Here is a 14,111-nt window from a genome sequence, read left to right on the forward strand (position 1 = left end):
CCAACCAGGATTTGGCAAGGGTCTTATACAATTTAAGCAAAACCTTCCTACTTTTATACTATATTCCTTTTGAAATAAAGGCTCAGATTACATTTGCACCTTCCCCAAATCCATGCCTGAAAAAGCAAATGCTTGCATCTTTGGTTTATCTTTCTACAGTTGAAATCAAGCTAGTGAGTGGTGACCAAATGTTGCATTGTTTATCATACCTGTCATTTAACAGATACTTTACCTCAGCTGTCAGCATCCACTGAAGTTAACAGACCAGGGTTGGTCTGCTCATAGTTGGAAAAACATGCAATAGGAGATATCAAATCTCACTTGACCACTTGCTGAGTTATGGACAATACCTACCAACAGGAAGGGTAACAAGTGCGAAATTCTAATCTCCTCCCAGCTACCAACAGTATTGAGAGAAACAACATACCTCTTAGGGAGGCAATGGCCTAGTGGTATTATCGCTGGACTGTTCAGTCTCAGGTAATGCTCTGGGAAGATGGATTCAAATCCTGCCATGGCAATTGGTGGAATTTGAATTCAACTTTAAATAGTATGGGATTAACAGTCTAATTGCAAAGTAAGAACCAGGAGCAGGAGTAAGCCATCTGGCTCTACGAGATCATGGCTGATTTTCTGTGGCCTTAGCTCCACTTACCCACCTCTCACTATAACTTTTACTGAAGTAGCGGTAACCACTTCCCTGGGCAGGGAATTCCATAGATACACAACCCTCTGGGTGAAGAAGTTCCTTCTCAACTCAGTCCAAATTCTGCTCCCATTAATTCTGAGGCTACACCCTCTTGAACTAGTCTCACCCACCAGTGAAAATATCCTCTACTTCTCTGATCTATTTCCTTCATAATTTTACTTGTTTCTACAAGATCTGCCCTTCGTTCTTCTAAATTCCAGTGAATATAATCCCAGTCCATTCAGGCTCGCCTCACAAGCCAAACCCTTCAATGCTAGAATCAACCCAGTGAACCTTCTCTGCATCCTTTCTAGCGCCAGTACATCCTCTCTCAAGTAAGGAGACAAAACTGCATGCAGTATTCCAGGCGTGACCTCAACAGCATCCTATCCAGCTGCAACATCACCTCCCTGTTTTAAACTCAGCAATGAAGGGCAAAATTCCATCTGCATTCCTAATTACTTGTACCTGCAAACCAACACTGATTCATGCACAGGTTCCTCTGCACAGCAGCGTGCTGCAATTTCTTAGTATTCAAGTAATAGCTTTTTTTTTCCTGGTTATTGCTACCAAAATGGATGACTTTACATTTATTAACATTTTATTCCAAGTGTCAGGCCCTTACCCACTGACTTAAACTATCCATGTCCCTTTGCAAAGTTTCATCATCTGCTGCAGACTTGGCTCTATCCTGCAAACTTTGACACACCACACGTGGTCCCAAAATCCAAACTGAGGTTGTTGCAATCCCAACACTGATTCCTGAGGCACACCACTAGTCACTGATTGCCAACTAGAATAGCACTCATGTATTCCCACTCTTTGTTTCCTGTTGGTTAACCAATCCTCTATCCATGCGAACACATTGCCCGTAATAACTTGCATATTTATCTTATGTAATAATCTTTTGTTCAACACACTGTCAAATGCATTTTGGAAATTCAAATACACCACCTACTGGCTCCCTGTTGTCCACTGCACTGGTAATGTCTTCACAGAATCCCAAAAGATTAGCTAAACATGACCTATCCTTCAGGAACACAGCATGAGATGCTGGAAAAACGCAGGAGGTCAGGCAGCATCCGAGGAGTAGGAAAAGTCGCCTTTTCAGGGCATAAGCCCTTCATCAGGAATGAGGCAGATATGATGCAGAGCTGGGCTGAGGAGTGGCAATGGAGTTCAACCCTGTCAAGTGTGAGGTTGTCCCTTTTGGAAGGATAAATAAGAATGCGGAATACAGGGTTAACGGTCGGGTTCTTAGTAAGGTGGAGGAGCAGAAGGATCTTGGGGTCCATGTTCATAGCACTTTGAAAGTTGCCACTCAGGTAGATAGAGCTTGTAAGAAGGCCTATGGTGTATTAGCATTCATTAGCAGAGGGATTGAATTCAAGAGTCGTGAGGTGATGTTGCAGCTGTACAGGACCTTAGTAAGGCCACATTTGGAGTACTGTGTGCAGTTCTGGTCGCCTCACTTTAGGAAAGATGTGGAAGCTTTGGAGAGGATGCAGAGAAGATTTACCAGAATGTTGCCTGGAATGGAGAATAGGTCGTACGAGGATAGGTTGAGAGTGCTAGGCCTTTTCTCATTGGAATGGCAAAGGATGAGGGGTGACTTGATAGAGGTTTATAAGACGATCAGGGGAATAGATAGAGTAGACAGTCAGAGACTTTTTCCCCCGGGTACAACAGAATTTAAAAGGGGTAGGTTCTTTACCCAGAGTGTGGTGGGGGCATGGAATGCACTGCCTGTGGGAGTGGCAGAGTCAGAATCATTGGTGACCTTTAAACGGCAATTGGATAGGTACATGGATAGGTGCTTAAGCTAGGACAAATGCTCGGCACAACATCATGGGCTGAAGGGCCTGTATTATTCTATGTTGAGGCTTGTGGTCAGTGGGCTGAGAGATAAATGGGAGGGGAGATGAGATGGAGTTGGGGTGGAAAGGTATCCGAGAATGTGATCGGTGGATGAAGATGGGGGAAGAAGGTGACACATTGGAGAGGAAGGTTGAGCCAATAGATGGGGAAGGTGATGGACAGGTCAAGAAGGCAGTGCCGAGTTGGAGGATCCAAAACCCGAATACAGGCTGAGGCAACTTGTTGTCAGGAACAACCACTTAACAGATGCTCTTAATAACTCAGGCAGTACTAAAATGGCTTCTTGGCTGCAAACTGCCAATTCTGTTAAAGCTACATACATTGGCTTTTAAGTTACTAACTGCTAATTCTGTTATAGTACCTGCATAATTGACTAACCACAGTCTGCTTCAATATAGATTAGCACAGAAATAACTAGACTAGATAATACATTACTAGCCATCCTAACTGACCTTCAGATGCAGGTGCAATGGTTCGGTTAGTGAGATAAGGGTGGCCTGAGTGTTGGAACATTAAAGTTGGTTCCCAGGGAGTACCATTGGACTGAGTAACTATCAAATAAAGCAGTATCATGTATTGATTGGTAATTGTTTGAATGTACTGTGCAATCATGGCCTGATCATGGCTTTAAGAAAAGTATAAAAAGGTCTTTGTATTAAGCCATGTGTGCAACTCCTCCGAAGAACACAGAAGCATATAACCTCCGTTTATGGATGGTCTGTGCTGGGCCGCAAGAAAAATGAGTGTAGACTTAAAAGCCAGATCTTCAGTTGGAGGCTTGGGATGGCATAATGTTGGGGGAGGGGAAGTGAGGAAGCTGGTGAAATTCACATTGATTCCATGTGGTTGCAGGGTCCCAAGGCGGAACACGAGGCTTTCTTCCTCCAGGCATCGGGTCGTAAGGGTTTGGCGTTGGAGGCGGCCCAGGATCTGCATGCCATTTGCTGCATGGGAGGGGGAATTGAAGTGTTCAGCCAAGGGCCAGTGGGGTTGTTGGTGCGTGCGTCCCAGAGATGCTCTCTGGAATGATACGCAAGTTGGCACCCTGTCTTCCTGATGTACTGGAGACCACATCGGGTGCAACAGATACACTGGATGACACTGGTGGAGGCACAGGTAACTTTCTTTTGGATGAGCTACAGCGAGAGGTAATGGCCGTTTTCCCTGGCGCGTCGGAGGCTGAGCGATGACCTTATAGAGGTTTATAAAATCATGAGGGGCATGGATAGGATAAATAGACAGTCTTTTCCCTGGGGTGGGGAGAGTCCAGAACTAGAGGGCATAGGTTTAGGGTGAGAGGGGAAAAATATAAGAGGAGACCTAAGGGGCGACCTTTTCATGCAGAGTGTGGAAGATGTATGGACTAAGCTGCCAGAGGAAGTGGCGGAAGCTAGTACAATTGCAACATTTAAAAGGCATCTGGATGGCTTTATGATTAGGAAGAGTTTGGAGGGATATGGCCTGGGTGCTGACAGGTGGGACGAGATTAGGTTGGGATATCTGGTCGGTATGGACGATTGGACCGAAGGGTCTGTTTCCGTGCTGTACATCTCTATGACTCTACATGGAAGGAGCCTTGGATGGAGATGTGGGTTCAGGTTTTGCGGTGGCAGGGGATGGTGCTGGGAGTGGGGTGTTGTGTGGATGGGAAGAGGGAGTCGTGGAGGGAACGGTCTCTCCACAATACTGATAAGGATGGGAAGGGAAACATCTCTCTGGTGGTGGGGTCCATTTGAAGGTGGTGGAAGTGACGGAGGATCAAAAGGTGTATATGGAGGTTGGTGGGGTGAAAGATGAGGACCGGGGATTTCTGTCCTTGTTGCATTGGGATGGGTGGGATTTGAAGGCAGAGTTGCAGGAAGTGGAGGAGATGCGCTGCAGGGCTTTGTTGACCACATGGGAAGGGAAATTGCGATCTTTGAAGGAGGCCATCTGGGATGTTCTAAGGTGGAATTGCTCATCTGGGGAACAGATACAGTGGAGGCAGAGGAATTGGGAATAAGAGATGGCATTTTTACAGGAGGTAGGGTGGGAGGAGGTGTAGACCAGGTACATGAACCCAAGCGGCGTCTGCCCAATGGGACAATTTCTCATGAGATGCCTTTCTATTTCTTCCGTGATAACAGACACAAGCATTCACCCCACTATACGTTAACTGATCTATAATTTCCCATCTTTTGTCTCCCTCCCTTTAACAGTGGCGTCACATCTACTGTTTTCAAAGTTGCTGGAACTGCACCAGAGTCCAGTGAATTTTGAGAAATTCCCACAGGTGCACTTGCTATTTCTCCCACCATCTCTTTCAGCACCCTGGGATGCATTCCGTCAGGGCCAGTAGACTTGTCCACCTTTAGCTCCATTAGCATGCACAAGGTGGCATGGTGGCTCAGTGGGGAGTATTGTTGCCTCAGTGCCAGGGATTTAGGTTCAATACCAGCCTTGGGCAACTGTCTATGTTGAGTTTGCACATTCTCCTCATGTCTGCGTGGGTTTTCTCCTACAGTCCAAAGATGTACAGATCAGATGAACTGGCTATGCTTAATTGCCCATCGTGTTAGGTGCATTAGTCAGAGGGGAATGGGACTGGGTAGGTTAGTCTTCAGGAGATCAGTTTGGACTGTAGGCAATCTAATCTAATCACAACCTCTTGCATGATAATGATTGTTTCCAGATCCTCACCTACCTTCATCGCTTTGTCAACTACTGGCATGTCATTCGTGTCCACCATTGTGAAGATTGACACAAAATATCTATTCAACGCCTCAGCCATTTCCTCATATCCTCATTGGTGATGCCCGCAAAACCATTACCAATTGTTGCAATCATCCATCTGATAGTCTCCTTTCCTACAGGGCATTAATCAGTCAACCTTACCTGATCTGGCCTACATGTGACTCCACGCGTACAAGAACGTGGTTGATTCTTAACCGCCCTCTGCACAATTACGGATGAGCAATAAATCCTTATGGAGCTAGTGATGCTCTCATCCTGCAAATGAATGGAAAAAAAGCTTAAGAAATCATAAACGATATGTGTTACATTCTATTCCTAAGAATATTCTCCAATGTTCAGAACACAAATATTTTCAAGTGACCCATCTATCAAGGTTAGTTAAATTTCAAATCAGTCGCGGGAAACCTCCTCTACCACCTGAGGATGCAGTCTATATTATCCAGTGAGACCTACTGGAAGAGGAGGATGTAAGGACAAGAATAAAGGCAGACCTTCCGAGATCTCAGTATGGTCAGCCTGTCCTTAGTATCCAGATTTAATCGCAATCAACACAGGGACAAAGGACTGAAGAACAGGTGGCAGCCAATGGGACCCTCTAAGATCATGGCTAATATCAACTCCACTTTCCTGTCTACACATGAGAACTCTTTATCAAAAAAACAATCTAACTTAGCATTGCCAATATACTTAATGACCCAGTGTCCATTGCTTTCTGGGAGAGAAAAATCCACTTCACCTTTCTATTTAAACACAGGGACCTCATTCTTTAGTCTTAATGACCACTAGTTTTAGTCTTCCCCACAAAAGGAAACATCCTGACATTATCCACCATACCAGGTTTCCTCAGGATCTGATCTCAACAAAGTGACCTCTCATTCTTCTATAGTTTTGTGCTTACAGGATCAACCTTTTCAGCCTTTCCTCATAAGCCTTCATTCTGGGAGTGAGAGAAGTTAACTTATCCTGAAACGTGGCTAACAAAATCATTACTTGTTTTCAAAGGAAACTAGAGCTGTACAGAGTCCTCCAAGGCTGTGGAGCTGCAGTAAAACTTGGACTTGGATATCACATTCCCATTGCAACAGACCGTATTCCCTCTTGCTTCCTAATCACTCACTGTACTTGCATACTTAATTTATAAGTCGGGTACCAGGGCACACTGACTCCTCTGCGCCATCAAGTTCTGAACTATCTTCTGTTAAATAGCATGCGGCTCTTCTATTCTTTGGCCAAAGTGATAAAGTCTAAAACTTTACACATTGTGTTCCATCTGCCCCCTTGCCCTCATTCACTTCACCTGGCTTTAAGCCTTAGCAAACACTCTCTCTCTCTCTCTCTCTCATCTTGGCAATTTTACTTTCCTACACCTTGGATGTCACCAGCAAACTTTGCTCCCATATGTTCAGTCTAACCAACCACATTACGAATATGCACTATAAGTAGTTCACACACCTTTGCTTACCAGCTCAAAAAGATACTTACTCTTACTCACTGCTTCCTGTAAGCTAACCAAACATTTAGCCATACTGATACATTAAGTTCACCCCACGTGGTCTTTGATTTGGCTCTTTATAAAATTACATTTGGACATTTAAAGACAGCACCACTACCAATTTCCCTCAGTCCACTATGAGCATCACTGTTTAAACAGAATTACACACCATTTCCCATTCATGAAGTACCATCAACTCTGCTTGATCATATCATTTACTAAGTATTTTTCCATAATAATAATGGTATCAACATCATTTCTGACAACTGATTTCAAAGCAACTGGTTAATAGCTTCCAACTTCACTAGTCCTTGTCCAAAGCCAAAGGAAACATGGGAGGTTTCGAGCAATATATTCACTCTCTCTGCAGTCAGTTCTTAAAAGATCTTTGGATGCAATCCATCAGGTCCTGGCACCTTTTCCTTATAGGTAAAAACAATGACTGCAGATGCTGGAAAGCAAATACTGGATTACTGGTGCTGGAAGAACACAGCAGTTCAGGCAGCATCCAACGAGCAGCAAAATCGATGTTTCGGGTAAAAGCCCTTCATCAGGAATAAAGGCAGTGAGCCTGAAGCATGGAGAGATAAGCTCGAGGAGGGTGGGGGTGGGGAGAGAGTAGCATCGAGTACAATGGGGAGTGGGTGAGGAGATGAAGGTGATAGGTCAAGGAGGAGAGGGTGGAGTGGATAGGTGGAAAAGGAGCTAGGCAGGTCGGACAAGTCCGGATAAGTCAAGGAGACAGTGCTGAGCTGGAAGTTTGAAACTAGGATGAGGTGGGGGAAGGGGAAATGAGGAAGCTGTTGAAGTCCACATTGATGCCCTGGGGTTGAAGTGTTCCGAGGCGGAAGATGAGGCGTTCTTCCTCCAGGCGTCTGGTGGTGAGGGAGTGGCGGTGAAGGAGGCCCAGGACCTCCATGTCCTCGGCAGAGTGGGAGGGGGAGTTGAAATGTTGGGCCACGGGGCGGTGTGGTTGATTGGTGATGATCACTTTTTTGAAGTCAAGTCCTCCCTGTCGTCTCTTTAAGAAGATTCCCAAGTCTTCTGACAAGCAGTTAGCCCCAAACTGTGTATTCTAAGCCTCCACCAGTCCTGGAGGACCAACATTGGCTTTCATTCCCCTTTATTTTTCCACTTCCAAGTATTGACCAAAGCTCTTCCCATCTGTTTTTATGCTGCTGACGACCTTCCCCTCACACCACTTTCCTTTTTTCTTGTTCCGACTTAAAACCAACTTTGGACGCTTTACTTTCCAAAACTGGTTTTCTTTTGAACTGAATACTGGCCCTTATTCAGAAAACGAACCTATTTCCAAACGTTTTCCTTGCTCTCCTCCCCCCCCCACCCCGGGGCCAAACGCGGGATAAAAAATTCAGCGCCCCGCAGGAATGAAACCTCCTTCCAACGCTATCAGCGCTTTAAAACATTCACTCAAAACTTGAGAAGACACAGAGGATTACACCAGGGAGGAGCTATCCTGCTATCGACGGGGGTGGAAATAATGGCGGCGATTGATTCCAAACCGTCGCCTCTCGAGCCACCCCCCCGCACCGAGCCGCGAGCTCCGCACTGACCCCCGGGAAACCAGGACACACCCCCTTCACCCACGCAGGCGCGACCACCACCTCTCCACCCCATTGGAGGAAATACACCGTCAATCAAACCCTCGAGGACAACGTTTGGCTGGCAGGACCTGCTCTCCCATTGGCTGAGGAGGACACGGGTCGAAGAGTGTGGCGCTTGGGAAAGCGCAGCTGCTCAGGCAGCGTCCTGGGAGCGGGGTGAGGTCGACGTTCCTCGCTCGAAACGAAACAATTACCTGATGAAGAAGCAGCACTGCGAAAGCTAGTCCTTTCAGATAAACCTGGTGTTATGTGATTTTTATTTTTAAACGGTGTACACCCCAGTCAAACGCCGGCCCCTCTGAATCTGACTGGGTGGGTTTTTCTCGCGCGCGTGAGGTCGGACGGTGGGAAAACTTGAGAGAAGGTGGAGCTTGAGCGGGAGCGCATGCGCAAACGAGCCCCTGCCGACGCGCGGGGAAGAGGTACGTGACGCATGCGCACCGGTGCCCGGCACGAAGGGCGTGTTGGTTGTGCGCCTGCGTGGGGTCGCTGGCTGGGAAAGATGGCGCTGAACCTGAGTCGGAATGGGCCCGCTCTGCAGGCTGCCTACCAGGATGTGGTAAATGATAAGACCAGTACTGACTGGTAAGTTGTTGGGTCGGGGGTAAAGAAAATTCAGCAGTGCCCAGATTGATCTTGTGTATTGAGCTGGGCGACAGAGAGAGCGGGAAAGGGCTCGTTTGACTGTGTTTTGCTGAAGGGAGTTAACAAGGACGGATCAGGGTGGGATTTACCTGGTGTGGTCTATAGTTAAAGGGAGGCGTTCAGCACCGGAGCCCATTCGGCCCATTGTGCCTGTGGCTTCTCTATCATTCAGACTTCGACCATGTGTTGGTGCCACGCCTTCTCCCTGTAACTGTATAACAGTCAATTTTTTTTTTAAATTCCATATCTCTGATGAACTTGTCTCCACCACACACTACATGAAAATAAATTCTCCTCCTGTCTGCATTGTTTCTTTTGTCCGTGAGTTTAAATCCGTGTTCTCTGGATCTTGATACTTCCGTTAGCGGTGCCAGGCAGCATCAGGTGGTGAAAAAGTCAATGTTTTGCGTGTAACCCTCTGAAGGGTCTCATCCGAACTTTTGACTGCTCCATCTCATGATGCTGCCTGGCTTGTTGTGTTCGTCCAGCCTTGTGCTTGTCTATCTTTGATTCAGTTATTAGTGCAGACTGTTTTGTTTTATCCAGGCCATTTATGACTTGAATATCTTTGTCAAATTGCCTTCTGATTTTCTCTCAATTGCAGCCCAACATCTACAATGTTCTTAGTTCACCTCAAACTCTTTTATCCCCAGAATAATTTTAAGCCAACTCTCCTCTGCATTTCCTGAAGAACTGTGTCCAAAACTGCATGTTGGTCTTAAATATAACTGGCTATGGGATCCAAGCATAAATTCTATTGGATGTGAGTTTAGAACAAGCACCAGGAAGTATATTTTGACCACGTTGCTGTTTTTAAATTGAGGAGTTCGGCTTTGCAGATGATAACCTAAATTGGCCATGTAGTTGGTGCAGAGAAAGTTGCAAAGAGCAAGATATTGGTACATTAATTTTGTGGGTGGAACAATAAACGTTAATGGATAAGTGAGATATTGTATTTGGACAAGGCAAATAAAACTGGGGGATGGACCAGAATTATTTGAAATAAATTAGGTTTATTGTCACATGTGTTCACATGAGTATGTGAAAAGTTTATACGTCTCCACTTAAGGTGCTGTCTTTAGTATAACTGTATCAAAGTACAGAATCTTGGTACAAAGCAGAAAAATAAAGAAAACAAAGTTTTAAAAAGGTTAAACATTTCTGTCATTGTTAAAATGTGGAAAAGCAAAGAAACAGTTAACAGTTCAACACCACAGTCCATAAGTGCCTGGCCATGCTGGGCTTGCATTCCTCACCAGAACCTGACCTCACCCCCTGCCGCTGCTCTGAGCTGCCTGGTTTCCCTGCCTTAATTTGTTCCTGCTCCCACTCCCTCCTTTGAATACCTTGCTGCTTGCTCTCAGTGCCTTACAGTCTGTTTCTGCTCCTGCAGCCAGTTACCAAGCAGGAACCCCGTTGCATGTTACTCTGCTGCCATCTTGAAAGGGATAGGACTTCATCTTGAAAAAGAAATGGACTTGAACATGAATGCCTGTAGACACCTGAAAATGGCAGGATAGTTAAGGCATTTAGGAGGGCATGCAGGATTCTTTTCTCTTTTAACTGAGGCATAGGAAGATAGTGTAAAGAGCTATGCCAGGACATGAATACATAATTGGCTGTTTGATGTCAAGTGGATTGGTTAATGCATGTGTTTTGGGGTTCGAGAAAGGTGTCACCAAATATAAGACCATAAGACGTAGGAGTGGAAGTAAGGCCATTCAACCCATTGAGTCTACTCCACCATTTAATCATAGTGTCACGGGTGTGTTGGGACCTTCCCTGAGACATGTTAAACATGTAGGGCATCATTCCAAAGATTGGGACGGGCATCAAACTCTGAAACATGATTAACCAAGGAGGATGTTGCAGAATTTCACAATGACAGAAGAATTGCTGATAGGTGGTTGAAATGAAATGGACAGATGTGTCAACTTTAGTAGGAGCAATATGGAGAAACCACAAAAAATCTTGAAAAGGGATGCAAGAAGACAGGGACCTGGATGGATATGTGCATAGATCATTTAAAATGACAGAATAGTTTGAGAAATAAATTACACAGCAGTCAGCATCTGAGGCTGTATTCATAGAATGTAGAGTACAACAGCAAGTGTGGTATTTTGAACTTGGTTAAGTCATTGGTTTGGTCTCCGCTTGCGATGTTGTATCTAGTTCTGTATGGTGCATTTAAAGATGAATTTAAGGACATGGGAGACAGAGTAGATGATGTTTTAACAAATAGTTCCACGCATGAGACCTCTCATTTATACGAAGAGATAAAGTCTGTTTTTCTGGGAGCAAAGAGAGCTAAAAGATGTGGTGGTTGACCCACTGTTTGAATTTTAGCAAAAGCTGTGTGAAAGAAGAACTTGTGCTGTTCAATAAACAGGAAGAACAGGAAATCAGGAACTAGAATAGTAATTACACAACACCAGCCACCTCCAAATAAGAATGAAATTTGCATGTTTTAATGATTTGTTCACATTGCCAATTGGATCTAGTGTAACTGACAAAATACAAAATGCAGTTGTGAGCAAACTCCATCTGTGACCTTGGTTTGGCTTTTCTCAGTACAGTTGGTTCTGCCAGAACGTGTGTTTCTTTGACAAATTGGCGATTGAAGAATTTATACTATTATTTGTAGAACACAAACTTTCCTGACCAGTAGTGACAAAAACATGATTCTGGTCCCATTGACTTAACTGGAGTTGGTATGACACGATTTTCTTAAAATGCGGCGTTGCAAGGGAATGGAACTGTCGCATTGTATCAGAAGAGGCTGTAACATCTCCAAACCTTCTCAGCTCACCTGTCTCTGAGCTAAAAAGGAACTTGTTCTTTGTGCATTCACAATTTGTTAGATATTCAGCTTGTTATTTGCTGATAAGCATTTTGTTCTGATTTAACATGATAGATCCGTTCCTGTGCGATCCTGCATTTTCAAAAAAAATCACATAATAGCAGCACCATTTAAGGCAACAGGACTGGAACTGCATTATAGCCAATACAGATCAGGAAAGTTCAGATTCGACAAAGGATGGTCTAAATTCTTCAATTGTGTTTATAGCGGATTCGTATTGAAGAAACAAGTGTTATAGCAAATCTGACTGCACGGGCCTGTTGCGGTTCATTAAATGCCAACAGATGGACAATGGTGATTCTAGTCCACACGCAACTCCTGTCGCTTGACATGGTTCAACTGAAAAGGTCAATCCTTCAATTCCTTTCTCCATCATAAATGTTTCCAACTTCCCCTGGAGTGATTTATATTATTCATCTCAGCTGGTCCCTGTGAGAATGAATTCTGCATACTCCCAAAGTTGACCATTTTATATTGAAGGCCTCTGTTTATGCTGTTCCCCACAAGAAGGAACAATTGTTCTGTATCTATTTCATCAAAATATTGCCTATCTTTCACAATCTTAATCTGACCACCCCTCAGCCTTTTCAAAACAATAAAATCGAAGGCTTTTGTCCAGTATTTAAAATTCACAGTTTCGCAAATTTGTCTATCGCTTTGTGCATTTATGATGTAAAATAAAACTTGTAAACATGCAGTTGACATGCAATGTGAAACAATTTTGTCATGCTAAACAAAGCTCAGTAAATCAAAAGGACTGGTATGGACCCATAAAAGTTGAATAAAACTGAAGTGCTCATTCCATGGTTAACCTCAATTCACGGTTTGCCCCGGCAACACCTTTGTGCAAATGTTGAAATGCCGAAACGCTTGTCAGTTAAATTTGACACAGCTGGAGATACAAAATATTCTCAGTGCTACAGTTGCCAGTCACTACACTCTTCTGGTAATTTATTGAGCTAATCAAGAGTCGAAAAGTCTGGCGCTGGAAAAGCGATGCTGCCTGACCAGTTGTGCTTTTCCAGCACCGCACTTTTCAACTCTGATCTTGAGAATCTGCAGTCCTCACTTTCTTCTGAGATAGTCAAGCTCTTGTCGTTGGGCACATGACCTCGGCCTAGGTTTTTTGTGACTAACACATGTGGCCATCCACCTTGAAAGAGAGACTGCTTTTTCGATGGCCTTTGCATCCTCTAGTTTTCATTACGTATTATAGAGCAATGCCACTCGCTTAAGACAATTAAAATTTACATGAGGACAAACCTTGCAGTTCCTCAAGCCCTTCTGCTCAACTTCGATAGTCCTGTCATGAAGTCTTGTACACTCCTGTTTGTAATACTCCACACCAATAGCACAACAAGTGACTTCACACCCAGATTCTCAACCAATTTGCACCCTATGAAAATCTCAACTTAGTTTTGTCACACATCTTGAATGCTGGCCACAGGTGGAGTTTAGGAACTCAGCAGCCTATTTGTGTTCAGCAAGATCTCTCTCAGATTTTTTGATGAAATGGTTCAGTGATGTTTTCAAGTTGATTGAAAACACTGGTTAGATAAACTAGTTCCTCTGGTTGGTCAAGCCCAGGTCAAGAGAATCAATTTGAAGTTTGGACTGGTGAGTCTTGATGTGAATAATCAGTTAGGGAAATCTGTGGAGCACTTCTCCTATTGGATTTGTATTCTGGTGCATTTGATATCGCTGATATCAGGATCAATAGATATCTTTTTGGAAACTGTCTCATGACATTACTGACATTGATCTAACTGAAATGTCATTGGGCTTATAGAGCTGAATGGTTTCCTTATTCCAGTTTAAGTGTCTGGAGGGGCTGAACAGACCGCCTCCATTGTAATATCATCAACAAAACTTTCAAAGACAGCACAGATGAGATGGGCCAAATGTCCTCCATGGTTCTAACAATCTATGGTAATGCTGTTGATTCACCACACATTAAGCTATCCTTAACCAAGATCTGATAGTCTTGCCTGGCAGATTACTCCATATATTTCTCTCCTTTTGATGTCCATTTTCAACTTCTTTCTGTCAATGTGATAAGCCTTAATTGTGCTTTGTACATGCTGACACTTCTGATCATGCTCCTGACACCACAGAGTGTGGAAGGGGATGGCCAAGTAACAGAGGGTGGCTTCCTCAGTCCTGCGGAACAGATTGATAATAAAATAGTTC

General features: G+C 44.3%; 2 protein-coding genes across 5 annotated transcripts in view; one reads left to right on the forward strand and one right to left on the reverse strand.

Moving 5' to 3' along the window:
• The window catches only part of piwil2 (piwi-like RNA-mediated gene silencing 2), a 79,621-nt gene extending 71,283 nt beyond the window's left edge, over positions 1-8,338 (reverse strand). For all 3 annotated transcript variants that reach the window (XM_072553854.1, XM_072553853.1, XM_072553856.1), the window contains exon 1: positions 5,441-8,338. The gene's annotated coding sequence lies outside the window, so the exon portion shown is untranslated. The remainder of the gene's footprint in view (positions 1-5,440) is intronic.
• A 498-nt stretch (positions 8,339-8,836) lies between these two features.
• dbnlb (drebrin-like b) overlaps positions 8,837-14,111 on the forward strand; it is a 37,334-nt gene continuing 32,059 nt past the window's right edge. For both annotated transcript variants that reach the window (XM_072553865.1, XM_072553866.1), the window contains exon 1: positions 8,837-9,001. In XM_072553865.1, coding sequence (XP_072409966.1) covers positions 8,850-9,001 — 152 coding nt within the window. In that variant the 5' untranslated portion in view covers positions 8,837-8,849. The remainder of the gene's footprint in view (positions 9,002-14,111) is intronic.

This window comes from Chiloscyllium punctatum, chromosome 35 (genome assembly GCF_047496795.1).
Source record: "Chiloscyllium punctatum isolate Juve2018m chromosome 35, sChiPun1.3, whole genome shotgun sequence".
Classification (NCBI taxonomy): domain Eukaryota; kingdom Metazoa; phylum Chordata; class Chondrichthyes; order Orectolobiformes; family Hemiscylliidae; genus Chiloscyllium; species Chiloscyllium punctatum.